We start from the raw sequence: 18395 nt of genomic DNA, 5'->3' as shown, positions 1-18395 counted from the left end.
AGGGACAGACGGATTTTTATGTTTTTTGTTTTTGAAGACCAGTCTTAGCTCTTGTATTTATAATTCCTGCGTTGAAATGAAGATCAGATCTGAATGCTCTGATCAGTCAGTTACACCGCATTATATATACAGATACTTTGAAGGAATAATTTTTTATGTTTTCTTTGTTTGGTATCAACACTGTGATTATCTGTGTTTCATTCAAATTGCTTCACTTCTTTTTACTTGATCTGTGTGTCCATTAAATAAACAATGTTGTCTTACTATAAACAAACCTTTTAAATACTTTGTTCACAATTTGAATATTGTTTTGCATGCAGACGTTAGTGGGTCGCTGTGGAAAAGGTCTCAGAATTAAATGAAATTGTTGTGAAATGTTTGAGTTACGTTTGAGCAGCAAAATATTTTGTGCCGCTATAATTTTAAAGATATTGATTGATAAATGTTTCCAGAGGTCATCAAAGATGAACAAGTCAAACTAATTTGGTGTCTCAACTGCTTCTACAATTTTAGCAGCACAAACATAAAATTTCTTTTTTTTATTTTTTATTATTACAGTCCAAACAAATATTTTGCAGCGCAGATGATTGACACAATATTTCGTTTAATTTTGTGAATGTGGACTGGCTAGTTGACCTTTGACCTCTATAAAAATGTATTAATATCTTTAAAATGAAAACTATTTGACACCAACTTTACTCTGCTGTTTGCTGGCTCATCAAAATGTTGCTGAAGGTGGTATTTTGGTAAATATTACTCCCAGAATGCACTGCATTGGGAAGGGGAGGAGCTTCAGGAAAAGAAGCTCTGATGTCATAATTTAATCAGCTACTCTCCATGGCAACAAGTGAAAAAACCCCCAAACATTTACGGAAAGCAGTGAAAATGTTTAACCAAATACCTGTGAATTTTAACACAGAACTAAAAACCAATTTAATCAAGGATTAACCAACATTATTTACACTCCACTGATTAAAGTTTATTTAATTTATTTACAGTCACAGAAAACATAATATCAGTGACATTTAGATACATGAAAAAGATAGTTTACATTCATGAAGGAAAAAAACTATGAAGACATGAAGGACAGAGACATGAATGCTTGAATGCTTTAGCTGACACATGATAATAAGACAACAAAACATGCCTCAAGTAAAATTACACCATCATACCTTACAACAAGTTGGTTAAAAAAAGCTGCCACCTGTGGCAGCTGGTAACAGTTTGTGTTGCTTGTAAGCTGTGAAATCATTGGTATGGTGGGAAATCAGCCTTTGGTAACGGACGGCGTGTTTGTTCAGGATGGTAGCAGTGGAGTGGCACTATCTGCTCTCTTTCAATGAAGAGAGACTTTAAATGCCGATCACAGTCTCAGAAATGAGAAGGGAATGTTTGAGAAAGTTTTCCATCACCCGTCACTGTCCTTCGTCCACCGTCAGCACCCGCAGCCGTTCCTGGACGGCCTCCAGGTCGCCGGCCTCCTGCGTCTCCTCTTCTTCTTCTTTCTTTGTTTGCTGGTTTGACTCTTCCTCCTCCGTCTTCGGTTCCTCGCGGCCGTTCTCCAGGTTCTCTGAACTCTCAAAGCAACCCGAGTCTCGCGGCTCCTTCGAGTTTTCAGCTGGTCTCTTCTCCTCCTCTTCATCAGACTCGTCTTCAGCTGAAAGATGGAAAATAAATCAGGTTTCAGTACCAGATTTGTCAAAAGACTCCTTAACTTGGCTTCAGGCAGTATGACGCTGTATTAGGGCCAGTGCAGATAGAAAAGAAAAAAAGTACATTTTGCAAAAAAAAACCTGAAATTTTGAGAGTAATCCTACAAATCTAGAAAAAAAAAATTCAGAAAATTTCTGAGTTAGACAAGTCAAAAATTTACTAGAAAAAATTCAGAAAATTTTAGATTAATCTCAGAAATCTTTTAGAAAATCTAGGAAATTTCTGAGTTTGAGCAGTCAAACACTTTCTAGAGAAAACTTAGATGGTGTTAGACTAATCTGAGAAAACAAAAACTACGAAGTTTGAAAAATCAAAAATTTGCTAGAAAAAACAGAAATTTTAGATAAATCTCAGAAATTTGGGAAAAAAATAAATGAAATTTCTGATTTTGTTTCTAGAAGATTTTCAACTTCTCAAACCCAGCAGTTTTCTTGTTTTTTCTAGAATAGTTCTGAATTTTTTTGTGAAATTTTACTCCTTTTTTCTATCTACTCTGGCCCTAAAACAAGACAAACATAATGCACTGCAAAACACAAAATCTTACAAAGTATTTTGTCTAGTTTCTAGTGCAAATATCTTAATATAATTGAAACGACAAAACTAACTCACAATCAACCTTTTAGCACAACATAGGAGCTTGTTTTAGTCAATAATTCCTTATTATTGCCTGAAGAATTATAGTTCCGTTGGGAGATTATTTCAATTGTAGCTATAATCTGTCAAATAAAAATAGATTTATGATATCTGGGTAAATGTCTTGTTCCACTGGCATATTATGTCACTAATACTCTTAATATTTGCATGTCAGTTTGTGTAATTATTGACCTTTTAGGGCATTCAGACTGGTCACACTGAACAAGGTTTCAACCTTCATGCTGATGATATTATGCTTTTTATTTCTAATCCCCAAATTTCTTTTCTGTTTGTATTGATCACTTATCTAGTTTTGCTTACTTTTAAGGTAATAAACTAATGATATTTTTGTCTATAAACCTCTTGAAATTTCACTGAATATAAATAAAAATGAATTAAATCTGACAGAAAAAGCCAGTTGTCTTAGTTTTCCTCCTAAATAAAAAGATTGTTCAAAAATTTATTTCCAGTTGCTGGTCTGAACAGCAGCCGTCAAGCAGCATTAATCTGAAATATGACGGCGTTTTGCCGTGTTTGGACGTACAGTCTCTGAGCAGGTCAGCTGCGTTCAGGATCTTGGCGCGGTGATCTGGGTTTGTGATGTTCAGCTCGTTCAGGTGAGACTCCTTCAGTCCGGTGAAGTCCTCCAGGCTCTGGAAGCCATGCATGGACAGCAAGGAACTCAACTCCTGAAACGCAAACAGAGTGAAACTCTCTTCAGACTGTGATTAATGTGTGGACAGGAACCAGAGAGGTAACGGCTCCATCCACGTACCGTCAGGCCGATGCGGTCCAGGACTTCCGCCAAGGTTTTGGGCTTGGATTTGGACCGGCTGCCTTTGCTGTGGCAGCGTTTCCTCTTGGTTGGAGGCGTCTCATCAGGCAGAAGGTTGACATAGATGAACTTGAAGGATCCCACCTTGTTGTTGAGCTTTCCTGTCCAGGTTCCCACGGGGGGCTTGTCGATGATGTGGATAATGTCACCTTTCTGTAAAATAAGACACAAAGCATCGAGATGAGGGTTTGTTCTAATGAAACCTCCTCATTAAAGGGGGCCTGTTTTGTACTTCAATTTGGGTCTCAACTGCATTTAAAAACAGTTCAAACGCTTAAAAAAACCACCCAGTCATTTTGTGGTTGTATATTAATGTTTTTGGTGTGTGGAAAATGAGCCAGTTCAAAAACATTAGTCACATTTGATGGTATTTTATTGCTACCTAGCAACCGCACCAGAGTTCCGCCTGTCACCTAGCAACTCAAGCAGATCTCCAGTACATTTGGTCAGTAGGTTTTACCGCTGCATGCTGTGTACAATGGCTGCTGGAAAACACAAGTGTTTTGTTGTTGACCTACAGTCCAGATACCACTTGGTTGTGCAGGAGGCTCTACTTCTGCTTTTCAGAGATGTGCGGTCATATAATTGACATCTGTTTTCATCCATTTTCACCAATGAGTGTAAACTAAAGTTGGGTGGCTCAAGCCAAAAATATCTATAATATTGATATCAATATCAATATTGGTATCAATATCAGTGTCAATGTGGCAAAACTGATGCTTAAATTTTAACAGCATTGTGGGCTGAGTTTGAAAATTTTGACTTTTCAAACTCAGAAAAGTCCTTTTTTTGTACTACCCCTGTTTTCTACCTGGTACACAGCGGTTGTACTAAAACAGCTCATTCTGACAACAGCAGAACTGAGCAAACTAAAATCTCATTTTCTAAGAATGACTGTGAAAAATGTAATGGACATATTTTGTATCATCTATAGACCTATCTTTTTTTTTTTACTCTTTTTTTTTTTTTTTTTTTTTTTTAGGTTTTCTTTAGATTGAGTCAGTGTGTTTAAACATTCAGAAAGCGTCGGGCCCTGCAGATTATTCTTCCTTTGCAGAATAATAATCAGCTGAGCCGTCTTGTTTTATGGAGCCAACAAGCTCCCAGGAGGACAACAACAACCAGACAGCAGACTCAGCTAAAGGCCAGATCACAGACAGACTCACTTGGAGTTTCAGCGACTCCACATCGTAGGGGCTGGGAGTGAAGTCGGTGTGGACCACGGCGCGGCCGCAGAAAGGCCCGTTGTAGGCGCTGTCCTCCAGCCTCATGCTGTCCCGCTGGCAGTACCCGCTGTCCAGGCTCTGCCTGTCGCTGCCTGAAGACAGCAGATGGTTAGGGCTGGACAATAAATCAGTAACGACATGTATCGCTATAGACACATCATCAATATCAATAGATAACAGAATATTCAACATATAGAATTTTTACTGAACTCCAATTCAGAACCGCACAGCATTCTGGGAAATGAAGCCAGAGGAAAAGCTTTAGCCGTCCAATCTCTCATGGCTAGCTAAGAAAGTTTGGTGGCATCATTTTAAGAAGGATTCCTAATAAAATCAAGAAAATTGTCTTCGTGAGACTCTAGGGAAAACAGAATATCTTCAGTCAGAGGCTTATTCAAATTTGCTGTAACACAGACTGCTGCAGGGAATGTTTCCTACCAACAGGCATCACAACGTACACTAACTGAAGAATCTAAATTGATATGAGTGACAACATTTAATTTCCCTTTGGGATCAATAAAGTATTTTCGAATGTGAATCAACTAACTCTCTCGCTCTTTGGTTGCCTAGCAACAACCTGCTTTGTAGCAAGAAGTTTCAAGATCAACTTAACTTTGGTTGCCTAGCAACAACCAGTTAAGTTGTCTTATTTAGGGTTATGCACAAATTATTTATCTGTCCTATGTTATGTTGACTTGTTAGGTTTTATGTGTTCATTTACACTGCAAAAACAAAACTTTACCAGGTAATTTTGTATCTAGTTTTTTGGTGAAAATATCTTAGTACACTTTAAATAAGACAAAACTAACTTACCAGTAACTTTTCAGTAAAATATAGGTCAACTATATTTTAAACCAGATAAAAATACTTGGTAAGGCTTTTAGTTCTTGCAGTGGGGGAGATTTCACTGTTCCCTCCTTCTTTCATTCTTTGCAATATTATTAAAATCTATTTTTTAACCATCCGCCAGCAGATTTCAAATTTTTATGAGGTTACATTTTTCCTTTAAGGAAAAAATAATAACGGTAGTTCCAATTATTTCTGAGTGGTGAAAACTTGTCCAAACATAAAAACTGTGACACAGTCACAATGTTTTCTCTGAGCAATTAAATTTGACCATAAAAGGGAAGCATGTTTATTTTTTGTTTCTGTTTTTTCTGTGGTGGTTCTTGAATTCGCAGGCTTACTGGCAGACAGCTGGCGGCTCACTGGGCTGGGAGTCGTGTCCTCTGAACCCGTGGAGCAGACAGACGTCCTCTGTCCCGCACTCAGGTCTGGAAGAAAGTCTGAGGAGACGGGGGACAGCTCCTCGCCGCTCTCCGCCTGGAGATAAAAACAACAAAAAAAAAACAACTTAGCTCAGAGAACTGTTTACTTTTAATTAAACCGAATGACGAACCACTAAATAGCAATACAATATATTAAACTACGATAGTCCTGTTTTTCTTGCTTGAATAGCAGTCAATAATAAATAAAATAATTAGAAAAACATTCATTCTATTTAAATTATTTCTGCTAAATATTATTTCCAATAATTTGAAATGTTGATAGAATTTATCAATAAATAAATTCACTTCAATTTGCATATTGAAGAGAAAGTATTTATTTAAATATTAATTTAAATAAATAATTACTTAAATAAATATTTAAGTGAATAATAAATATGTATTTATCTAAATAAATAAACTTATTTAGTTAAATAATAAATGAAAATTAAATATTTATTTAAGATGATTAAGTTAAAAAACCATAACCTATTAGAGAATTATATTCTCAAAAAATAACTAAATCAAACATTAAAAAATATATTTAGTCAAGTTGTTGGATCGTTAATCTGTTAACCGTTTCTGTAGTTTTATTGATTTATTTGAAATAAATGCAGCGCATTTCCTGACCACAAGAGGGAGCCAAATAGCTCAGAATAACAGGCTGGAAGTCTTTTTAAATAAGGTTAATCTGGAACACCAACCAGCGCGTTGTGGGCTGTTTTTTAGGACTGTAAACATTTTTCTATTAAATTTTGTAAGGATTTAATTTGTCAGGTTGTGTTTCGCTCACCCCCTCCTCAGCCAGGGCCTTCTGCACCATCTTGGATGTTTTCCGGGTCATCGTACGGGAGATCACGTTGCGCCATTTTTTCCCAAGTTTGCTGCCACTTTTCACAGCTTCTTCTTCTGTCACATTGTCTCCCACCTAACAAGACAAAAAGTAAAAAACACCAGCTCTCTATCAACACCTGTCAGGTTACAAGAGATCACAGAACGTGTAAAACAGCGACCTGTTCCTTTGATATCACAAAGGTGAAGCCGGTTTATTGTGATGGCTCAGACAAAAAATGGTTGAATTCTCACGAACTAGAAACCCTGCAGGTTTGTGGTCTTGGTGTTTGAGAACCCACACACGCCCACGCACACACACACACATACGCCCACGCACACACACATACACACGCCCACACACACACATACACACGCCCACACACACACCTGCAGCTTGGTGATTCAAGGAAACTGAGGTTCTGACTGTTTCAACAAGGCGGTTACTCAATAGTTTAGATTACATACAACATGAATACTTTGCAACAGGCGCACATCCACACAACGTCTCTGGGGCAATTTGTATTCTGACCAACTAAAGTCCTCATCTTTAGCCATTTCAACCTTTTCTAAATTCATTTTGTAACTGGAAACAAACCATTTCGCTCTCACGTGACCAAACTGTTGTGCAACAGTTTATTTCCCAAAGTTAAGTTCATTACACTGTAAAAACACAAAACCTGAGCAAGTGTTTTTAGCCTACATTCTAGTGCAAATATCTTGGTGCACTTTAAGTAAGAAAAACTGCCTTATAAGTAACTTTACAGCTTGTTTTAAAGTTAATAATTCTTAAAAACAGTACTAGTTCCAAAGCAGATTATTTTCCCGTCATGAGTGAGAAAATCTGAGAACTTTATCAAATATCGACACATTACTAATGAAAACATATCTATTGTTTGCCATTGGTTTGGCGTTGGGTGCAACACATTTGGTTCTTCATGTCTGTATTTTTACCATTATTATTTCTGTTAGCATCTTGTTAGCATCGCGGCTTTTACTAAAAAGTGTTTCAGACAGGAAATGAGCAGAGAGGCAAGGAGAGAAAATCATGCAGCAAAAGTCTTGAGGTTTTTATTAAACACCACATGAAAACATCAGGGAGTAACAGCATGTACAGCCAGTCACTGCAAAAACACAACATCTCACTAGTTTTTAATGCAAATATCTCAATACACTTGAATTAAGAAAAAAGTAGCTTATAAGTAACTTTTCAGCAAGAAATAAGAGTTTCTTTTACATGAATAATTCCTTAATATTCATAAAAATAATTATTTCCAATGGAAGATTATTTCACTTATAACAAGACATTTAAATAGATACTAAATAAATAGAAAATATGCCATGTTATAAGTGAAATAATCCGCCAGTTAGTAGTATTTTTTTTATGTACGTTAAGTAATTATTTACTTAAAACAAGCTTCTATATTTTGTTGAAAAGTCACTTGTAAGTTAGTTTTGTCTTATTTCAAGTGTAATGAGATATTTGCACTAGAAACTAGACAAGAAAACTTGGTAAGATTTTATCTTCTGCATCAATTCAATCTAGTCAGTAATGCAACTGGAGGAGTATCTACTCTGACACTTTACTGCCACCAAACCCTCAGCACTGTTTACCTGTAAGCTGTCCAATCAGGACACAAATTAAGTATTTAATTCTCACTCAGATTTCATGGTTGAGTTAATTTGTCGGATTAAAACCTGATAACGGCGAGTCTTAAACGTGTTATAATCTCCAGGGAAAGGCCCGTCAGACGTCAAGTTAATGCTTTCTGCTTCTGCTCAGCCTGTCTGACGCAGAGGCTCTCTGCTTGACTAGCTGTCACCAGAGGACATCCTGTCTGCTCTGTGCTGTCATCTGCACCGCACTGCTTCTCCTTCTTACTTCCTCTCAGCTTCTGTACTTCTGCACTCCTTCGTCCTACAACTCGCTCAACGCTGCCGAGAAGTGACTAACACTTTCTGCTGGGAGATTCACAGAAAATGTAAAGCGGCTGATTTAAAAAAGAAAAAAAAAAGAAAAAAGGAAGTTGAAATGTAGCCATTTTCAGTCACAACTGACAGTAGTGGGGTTTCTCTTTGGGACTGAAGAAAAATGAGGAACATTGTGAAAACATTACCTGTAGGAACAACCATTCAGGAACTTAAAACGACAAAGATAGAGGCGCCTACTTCTACTTTACCAGCCTTTTGTTTCAAACTAGTTTTGGGTGAGAGACTCACATGTTCGTCTAAGGTGAACTCCTTATCTGGCGTGCAGGGGGAAGTGGGCTTGTGCTTCATGAAATCCTTGAAGCTGCTGGACCTCTGCAAGGTGAGCTGCAAAACACGAAAAGGCCATGAAGAAACAGCACAAACTGCAGAGGCACAAACACAAAGCAAAGCACCTGATAAGCGGCTGTTGGTGCACAATGGCTGCTGCTCGGTGATTTAGTGCTGCAGCGCTGATAAGGCTTCTGCTCTTATCTCATACGGGTTAAACAGTGAAAGCGCAGATGGATTTCTGGTTATGAAAACATTTTTAACGCTTTATTTGAAGGGATGTGCATAAAACTCAAATAAACAACAACTGCTATGAACACAAAGGAGTCTTCATAAATGTTTATGATTCTTGTCATGAAGTGTCACTCTGTAACATTTTTAATGTCAACAGAGTAGAATATAGTTGATTTATCCGCAAGGGAAATTGCTTATTAGTTGACAAGTTATTTGAGAATACAAATATAACAATGAGTGATAAAATGTATAAAACATATAACTAGGAATGCCTAAGAGTGATATAAGTAATTCAAAAAGTCACTAAAAAGTTCATTAAAAGTGACAAATTTGTGTTATATAGTGAATAATGACACTTTTAAAGCAAAGTTGCAGGAAAACTTGAACCGAATGTCGATTAGAAGTGTAAACATTGCATTAAAAGTGTCATTATTTATTAAATAACACTTCATGACAACATTCACAAAGGTGCCTTCATGTTTTTGACATTTATATCAGACTATTTATAGACAGATATAATATTGGTAACACTTCAAATAAAGTGTTACCAAATAATTTTTTTACTTTTGCACAAACACGCTGCAAAAACACCAAATCCTACCAAATAGTGCAAATATCTTAGTAGACCTGAAATAAGACAAAACTAACTTATAAGTAACTTTTCAGAAAGATGTAAGAGCTTGTTTTAAGTAAATAAAACTTTAATATTGATTTAAAAGTTGTAGTTCCACTGCAGATTATTTCACTTACAATAAAACATTTTTCTCCTATTACTTTTTAATCAATACTAAGGGATTATTTTTACTGAAAACAAGCTTCTATATCTTGCTGAAAAGTTACTTGTAAGTTAGTTTTGTCTTATTTCAGGTTTGCACTAGAAACTGGACCAAACACTTGTTGTGTTTGTGTTTTTGCAGTGCAGCCAGAAATCTGTGTCCTGAGCTTTCTGCAAGCTGCAGCTCTACCTGTGACTTGTGTTTGTGTAAATTTAGAGCAGAAAGGAAACGAGGGCGGCTGGTTGACAGCTGTCTCTGAAATAAACCGCGCCACTAATATAGAGCGCTTAGCTGAAGTATTAATATCTTTGAAATTTCTTCACATTTTGTTAAAAGGAGAAACTGAACTTTATTGGGATTTTTTTCTGATGGACTGACAGAAAGTTGGAGCCATTTCAACCAGCAGCAGGGCCGGATTTACAAGGACGTGGGCCCCTGGGCTGGAGCCAGTTTTGGTGCCCAAAAATGTCTCCACTAGGAAAAAAAACTTTAACAAATGCAAATCACAGAACATTAATAATGTTCTATAAATCCATGATGTTCCCAAAGAAATTGACTGTGAGTTCACAATTTTCCAACATTTACCGGTAAATATTACTTATTTTTATAAAACTTCCAAAATATTAACACAACTCATCTAATTTGGGAATATCAGTTTTATATAACTACCAAGAACCTCTGTAAGCATTTAAAAAAAAATTTTTTTCAATTTGTCAACTTTCTAAATCACATTTCTACCAGTTTTGATCTTCTAGAGCTGAAATGTTTTTCCTCAGGCTCTTTTGGACTCGATGGAAATTATTTTTGGTCATCTTTTTCCAAGTCTTCCTACAAATTCTTAATTGGATTTAAGTTTGGACTTTGACTGGGACTTTTTTAACTTTCAGGTTCTGCTGGAAGGTGAACCTTTGACCCAATTTCAAGTATTTTGTAATTTTTCTGGCAAGTTTTCTTTCAGATTGTCCTACATTTAGAGGGGGGCAGAATACCCAAAAATTGTAATCAAATAAGAGCAGCACTAGTATTTGGTAAAAAGTCTACTCAAGTACCGAGGGACTGATCAAATGATCAATCATTTAATATTTTAAAATTACATCTTCAGATGGACTTTTGGTATTTTCAGGACCAAAATGTCAATAATTCATACAAGTAGCAAAAAATAACAAAATCAGGCAGAATAAATTTTTTCCAAATCAGTTTCTTTCAATAATAACTTATAAAACTTAAACACACACTGCAGCTGTGTGTCTGGTGAATTTTTGGTTTGTTTTTCATTCAGTAGGTAGAGAAAACAGAAATTTTATTCAAGTAAGAGCAGAGACACTTGATAATAAAATTACTCAAGTAAAAGTAAAAAGTACAGTGTAGTAAAATAATCTTAAAAGTATTTTTTCCCCAAAAACATTACTCAAGTAAATGTAATTGAGTAGATGTAACTATTTACCACTCATCTCTGTTAAATGCTGCTCTGAATGTAAATATTAATAAAATATATTTCCAGTCTGCAGCTGCAACGTGACAAAAGGGGAAAACATTCAGCTGGTGATAGTTTTTAGTTGACGAATGTAAGCAGTTACGACATAACTCAGGTTAAAGTTGGGCAGTAACTTTAACCTGTACAAAACCTTTCTTATCTGACCAGAGAATCTAGTTCCACATGTTTGAAGCGCCCCCTACATGTCTGGTGGAAAATTGCAGCAGAACTTTTAAAGGATTTCTGTCAGTTTTGGCTTCGTCTCTCGTCCATTTATACGCAACTTCTGGAGTGACAGACGAAGAGTTAAAAGTCTTCATGGCTGCTTCCCAGATTAATGCTAATGTCCATTTTCACTAAAGTTTTCTAACAAATATGAAAACTTATGATTACAGTAAAAACAAGCGGACTGTTTACCAATTAGTTGATTTCTTAAAGCAACTGGTTGCACAATTTTTTTGCTTTCCAGCTATTAAAATGATGAGTATTCATTTTACACAAGTCCAAGCTCAATAAAAATCGTTTGACTATAAGGAACCCCACAGCATGATGCTGCTAACACCGTGCCTAATGGTGGAGATGGTGTATTCATAGTATTTCACCTTGCACAGCATTCTGCTTGTAACCCAGACAGTTTAACTTCGTGGTGAACTTTATTTAGGTGCATCAGAGTTTCTATCATAATAAAAAATCACAATCTTTATCATTTTTACAAAATATAGCAGTAAAACTCTAACTGCATATTCCCTGGAACTAATCAGAGTAAAGTGGGCTCAATAAATTATGTAATTTCATTTGTAAAATTTGATAAGACAGGAATCTGTTTTCCACCTGCGCTCTACTTTGTGTTGGTCTACTGCAGAAATCTCAGTAGATTTCATAGAAGTTTGTGGTTATACTGTGATAAAAAGGTTAAAGAGAACTTTTGCAAACATCTGTAAGTAATGAAAGTAGAGAGACAACATCAGACTTCCAGATTGGATCTTTAAAATATGCTAATTAGGGTGTCAGAAAATAGGAAGTACCGTTTTCATACTTCCTCATCATCGATGTTTGACATTTTGTGAACATACAAGTCCTGAAAACGTCTTTCTTTGTTGTACAAATTAAAAATGTTTTGCATAAATTCTGAAATCTGGAACTTCTGTTAACCAAATCGGTTGCGATTCTAACACTTTTGCATAACTATCCACAAGCAGAGTTTTCCTTCTTTCTGTGGTGGAAACTCTTTGTCTAATTTTCCATCGAACTGTGGCGCAGCGCAAAAAATCTTATCGCAGCTCATCCTTCTGTCTCTGCGTGCTGAAACCACAGGAAATGGGCAAAGCTTGAGCAACTGCTGCCAGCCAATCATTGCAGACGTTTTGACAGAGTCAAAACCCTGAAAAATTAAAACCACAGGTGAAGTCAGACAAACTCGCTGACCTTTAACATCTCGAGTTTTTGCTGCAGCGTGATCGAATAAACTGAATAGCTGTTGAAAATCGAAGCCACAACGATTAGGTCCTCCGGCCTCAATGACTCCCTGAGCGAATAAAAATGTTTTCTGAGAACAAAAGCGAGGAGATGTGTAATGACAAGATGTCAATCAGACCGCAGGAGCAGGGCTGAGGATGGAAAATAAGGGCACTGGTGTCGAGTGTGGGAGGCATGCTGATTTGGCGACAGCTGGAGACGAAGCCGGCTGAAGCCACAGAGTCTTTTCTGACTCAATCTGCATCTGCAATGAATCACCAGGCCAGAACAGAGGAACTCACAAAGCATAAGCTGCAGCAGATGGTTAGGAAATACACTAAAGGACCTAAACTAGTAAAACATATGCGAGGTTTTTAAAGTTCTGCATTTGTGGGTGTTTCAGGTTGACCGCAGAGCTCTGCACTAAGTTGAGCTGACATCCTGTGTTTAAAAGACTTAGACAAAATCAGCAGAGAGTGATGGAGTTCACTGGAGTTTTACTACAAAACGGTAAAAACATTAAGCTCAGTCTTATACACACCAACCAGGCTTTATTGTTGGTTTCCCAAAGCAAAGTCAGAAGCAGAAACTCACCTTCTTCTTCTGCGTCTGCTCCTTCTCTGAGGCATTTGATGGCTTTCGCCTCAGCATCTTCTTACACTTTTCTCTCCGGACAAGAAAAGCCGCGAGAAGGCTGCAGTTTAACCACCTAACGACGTCTGTCACCGCGCTGCCACGATCCGGAGCGAGGTGAGGAGAAACAGAAGAAGGCTGAGGTGCGCTCTGCTGCAGAAGAGTGAAGTGAACAAGTCAGGAAGTCACATGGGTGCAATGAAACCAAAAAGGCAAACCCTGTTCTGCAGCTCAGGAGCTCAACGGGGCTACTGGGTTGGTTATACGCATTACTCATGATTGCGTGCCATTAGCTTCCTTGAAAAAAGCGAACTTATACGCTCAACAGCTCTCAGGCGCCATTATGGCAAGTTCTGCACTGCAAAAACACAAAATCCTACCAAGAGTTTTTATCTACAAATATCTTAGTACACTTGAAATAAGAGAAAACTAACTTAGAAGTAACTTTTTAGCAAGATAAACCTTTTTAAATCAATAATTCCTTACAAAGTCCTAGTTCCACTGGCAGATTATTTTACGTATTATAAGACATTTTTCACATGTTAAAATTGAAATAATCTACCAAAGAACTAAAACTTTTTCATCAATATGAAGGAATTATTGACTAAAAACAAGCTCCAATAACTTGCTAAAAAGTTACTTGTAAGTTATTTTTGTCTTATTTTGAGCATAATAACATATTTGCACTAGAAGCTAGAAAATAAAAATACTTGGTTGGATTTTGTGTTTTTGCAGTGATGACAAGTTCTGCACTGCAAAAACATAAAATCTTACCAAGTACTTTTGGTCTTGTCCAAATATTTCAGAGCATTTGAAATAGGACAAAACTAACAAACAAGTGACATTTTAGCAAATTTTATGAGCTTGTTTTTAGGGAGTAATTACTTAATATTGATGAAAAAGTTTTAGTTCCACTGGTAGATTGTAACATATTATAAAATGGGAAAAAATTCTTGTTATAAGTTGAATGATCTGCCAATTGAACTATTACTTTTTCATCAATATTAAGGAATTATTGACTTAAAAGAAGCTCTTATACTGTATCTTGCTACCAAAATACTTGTAAGGTAGTTTTGCCTTATTTCAAGTGTGCTGAGATGTTTGCATTAGAAACAAGAGCAAAGTGTTTTGAAGTGTGAAAAGATTCAAAGAAATTTTTCAAAGTCAGTGTTGCTCAAAATCAGTCGAATAAAAGCTCCATGACTTTGTTCATGAGGTCATGAATAAATAAAAAAATCCCATCTGTTTATTTATACTATCCAGACCAAACGACAGTTTTACAGTCAACATGTCAAAATGTATTCATAGTGACCACATGTAAAGTGTGGAAGTGAAAGATGATCAAGGATGACATATTTGGAAACTGCAACGACTCTGCAGCTGCCAACCACTGAGGACACAAAAATCTCCCAACCAGGACAATCGCAGCAGAAAATGTTCAGGCAGCTAATAACTTATGAGATAAATTTGTTGCAACGTCAGTCACAAGTTCCAGAAGAGACGGACATTGGACAAAAATACTGGAGTGACTCAGAAAAATGTCTGGCCTTCTTTTTAAATAAAACATACAGTCAGGCTGCAGGACAGGGAGGAAAAAACACGATCTGGCAGCGAGTGCAGAGAAGGAAGTTCAGTGCAAGGCAACTTAAGCTTGTTATTTCAGTGGTGTGAAAACCACATGAGAAGAGGATGCCCTGTTTGAGTTTCCTGTCACTTGACTGCAGGTTGGTAGCCAAACTCATCTGTCTTTATGATCACAAAGGTATGAAAACAACAACCAGCAGCTGAGCAACGATACAGTGATAAATTCACCATGTGGAACCTCAAAGCAACGACAGATTAAATGTAATGCAGACAAACTAAAATGTCTTGTTATGAAAGATTACTCAATATATCAGATGTAAAAGTATTTAAATTATTAATAAATGAAGTAAATGTTTGGTCACTAGTTGTGCTGTGGAGCAATAATTCCTCAAACGCTGTGACCTCATTTTGTTTATAATCTAGATATAAACAATGATGCAGCTAAAAATCAACTAGTTACGCTCCTACCAAGTGTTTTAGTCTAATTTCTAGTACAAATATCTTAGTACAATTAAAATAAGGCGAAACTAGCTTACAGGTATCTTTTCAGTAAGCTATAACAGCTTGTTTTAAGTAAATAATTCCTTAATATTCATGGAAAAGCACTAGTTCCACTAGCAGATTTTTGCATTTATAAAAAGACATTTTTCCAAGTTATAAGTGAAACAATCTGCCAGTGGAACCAATAGTTTTTCATCAATATTAAGGAATTATTGACTTAAAATAAGCTGTTATTATTTTTCCAAGATATTTGCAGTAGAAACTAGAACAACGATTTTGTGCTTTTGCAGAGAGAAGTTTATCTTTTGCTTTCCACATTCAGGACTCCAGATCTGCCCCGACAATTAAATATACAGTATAACTATATAGACAACATAAATATATGCTTTCCTTTTGATAATAACCCTGTTTTTTTGTTTTTTTTTAAAGTTGGTTGATTGTTTTGCGTGAATACTCACCCTCTTCTCGATATTATTCAGTAGATGCATCTTTTACTACAATCACAACATGGAGATCAAGCTGCACATCTGGATGCTGTAATTTTACTCCATTCTTCTTTGCGTAAAAGGATTGGCTATAAAATACATTTTTAAGCTCTGCCACAAATTGTCTATTGGATTGAGGTTTAGTTTCCTAATATTAAAAATCACACAGATACGATTTAGGGAAAAAAGGCCCTCTAAGACTCATTTAGTGTAATATGTATACATGAAGCAGTGGCCCACAAGGACAGGGGTAAACAGGAGTTAGCTTAGTCACTAAATACAAAGAAAATGTGGATTTAAGTTTGTAAAGTTACATTCAAAAATTAACCGCAGTAATTTCGGTTATTTAGCCAGTCAGTTAATTTACCAGGCAAAAAAATGGCTTAGAGTAAAATATTTAGCTGTAAACTAAATATTTAGCTCAGAGCTAAAAATGTAGCTAACATGCAATAACCGGAAGTGGACTTTCAAATATAAACGCTGGGTCGGCACAGTTACTCTTGCTGTTTCATTTGTATTTCCATTAAATTGGGTCATCTTAGGTTAAACTGAAATGTTGTACATATTGAGAGGAACACATACCATACTACATTTCTAAAGTTACATGAGCAACAACGGAAGTGAATCAGTCACGTCAGAAGAAAAGACCCAGCTCTTATTTTGGTTGTCCACATCCGGGTTATCGGCCAGTTAGCATATTAGCTTAATATTTAGTTCTGAGCTAAATATTTGGCTTTCTAGGTTTGTACACTAACGTTTACTAATTAAACACTGAGCTTGAAACTGTGACATTTGTAAATAAATGAATATCATGGTGAAAATGTGACTTAGAAAAATTAACTCCTATTTTTTTTGTCTGATGAGAGGCTAAGTACCCTAAATCATTACTGTCAATTTTCGACTGTAGCTTTACAAACGGCACCAAATGTAAAGCACTGTTTAGTTCATTTAGAAATTCAACCTTGACAGGTTCCTTCTATCATTTTTCTTAGAGCATAAATGTGTATTTGGATCTTAACAACAATAAGTGTGACTTTGGTATGCCTCCACGAAGTCCAGTTAAAAATGTTATTTTAACCTTTATAGAGGACACATGGTAAATGGACACAAGACAAGTGCACGATCAGAAGAATCTTTTATTTATAGAAAAGAATAATCTCATGCTAGTAGTTCCTTTATCCTCTTTTACAAATAATGGAAAAAAATAGAAAATGCATTGGCAAACTCTTTTAAGAGCTGTCCACGGCAGTTTTAAAGGTTTTTAGTCACACTTAGTGTGTTAAGGCAGGGTGGGAGGTGTTGCACATTTACAGTTTTAAGATGCAGGACGAGTTCCAGGAAATGAGCCGATTAGAGCTTGGCAAGCTAAAGGCATAATGATTAAATTTGAAGATATATACTTTGAACCAAAAAATCAACTCATTGACACCAGAAATAAAAACAATCTGAAAGCAAAACGTAATTTCTGTTGGCTGAAACATATTGACACATAAACTGTGTACAATGTGGTCAGCTGAAAAAGAGGATTTTGTGGTACTTAAATGAAATGAAAAAGTTTGGGGAAAGGAACTTATTTACTTTTCTTATAAATAGTCAGGGTGGGGTAACTTACAGTAACTTATCAAGCACATTCTGGTAAAACCTAATAACACACTTATGATTACATTTAATCATAAGTGTGTCATATCATTTTAATATGACACATTTCTTTAAAAAAAGATGCATAGAGATTAGACACAATAATAACCTTTCGAAGGTAATTTAATTATAACTAGGCTATCTCATACTAAACATTTAGCAGAAATCTAATTGTTAACTTTCCATACATAAATTATTGTTGTTTCTTGAGAATTTAGGTTCCAACCAAAGTTTAGATTTTGTCAGCATGTTCCTTCTGACGAGAAGTACAATTTATCCCATCTAGAATCTGATAAAAAAAACAGCAGCAAAAACAAAATGGTGAATGAAGTTCGGCAAACGGCAAAGAGGGCTTCCAACCTCAAAGATTTGGAGCTGATATCCAAAGATAAAATGTCAAAATACCAGTGGAATCATCCAAAATGTATTGGTACCGTTAACATTTGATGCACCCCATTTTTACCAATAGAACAGCAGTTAAGGTACTTTTGTTCCACAAGATTCAACCATAAATAAAATCAATGTTTAAAAGGATTTGTAAAGGATGTACGAACCCTTCGTGTGAATATCGAGGTTCTGGTGACTGGCAGAGTGAGAACATGTAGCAATAAGGCTACATGCCCGTCTTAGCTAGCAGATAAAAGCTACATTAGCTAAGCTAATTTGGCTAGTTCGGCAGTAAGTACTACTGTAAACAGTGACGTGCGGTGAGGTTCATAGCTGGTGAGGCACTGACGTCATCAGAATCAGATTTGCAAATAGATGCATAGATTGACAGCAGTTTACAGGTTATGTTTCACTTCTGCATCCTTACACATACAAACTGTAGCTCACAAAACACACATATTATCTC

The 18395-nt window shown here is 36.2% G+C and overlaps 1 protein-coding gene across 1 annotated transcript; it reads right to left on the bottom strand.

Moving 5' to 3' along the window:
* Positions 1 to 972: 972 nt before the first annotated feature.
* Positions 973 to 13550, bottom strand: sash3 (SAM and SH3 domain containing 3). Its single transcript, XM_044127879.1, has 8 exons — positions 13296 to 13550; positions 8724 to 8819; positions 6466 to 6600; positions 5595 to 5730; positions 4348 to 4499; positions 3122 to 3334; positions 2891 to 3035; positions 973 to 1657 (listed from the first exon to the last, which is right to left on the bottom strand). The coding sequence occupies exons 1-8, from the start codon at positions 13350 to 13352 to the stop codon at positions 1416 to 1418; spliced, it is 1176 nt and encodes a 391-aa protein (XP_043983814.1). The 5' UTR covers positions 13353 to 13550; the 3' UTR covers positions 973 to 1415.
* Positions 13551 to 18395: the final 4845 nt, after the last annotated feature.

Source organism: Gambusia affinis, linkage group LG09 (assembly GCF_019740435.1).
Source record: "Gambusia affinis linkage group LG09, SWU_Gaff_1.0, whole genome shotgun sequence".
NCBI classification, from domain to species: domain Eukaryota; kingdom Metazoa; phylum Chordata; class Actinopteri; order Cyprinodontiformes; family Poeciliidae; genus Gambusia; species Gambusia affinis.
Note: the sequence above shows the minus strand (reverse complement) of the source record. Positions and strands in the feature narration are given on the sequence as shown.

Excerpts from the sequence above, each read along its gene's own strand:
- sash3 (XM_044127879.1), bottom strand. The coding sequence starts at position 13,352 with ATGCTGAGGCGAAAGCCATCAAATGCCTCAGAGAAGGAGCAGACGCAG. Across the intron at positions 5,731-6,465 it reads AGGCCCTGGCTGAGGAGGGG|GCGGAGAGCGGCGAGGAGCT; the intron begins GTGAGCGAAACA and ends TTTTATCTCCAG. Across the intron at positions 1,658-2,890 it reads AGCTGACCTGCTCAGAGACT|CTGAAGACGAGTCTGATGAA; the intron begins GTACGTCCAAAC and ends TCCATCTTTCAG.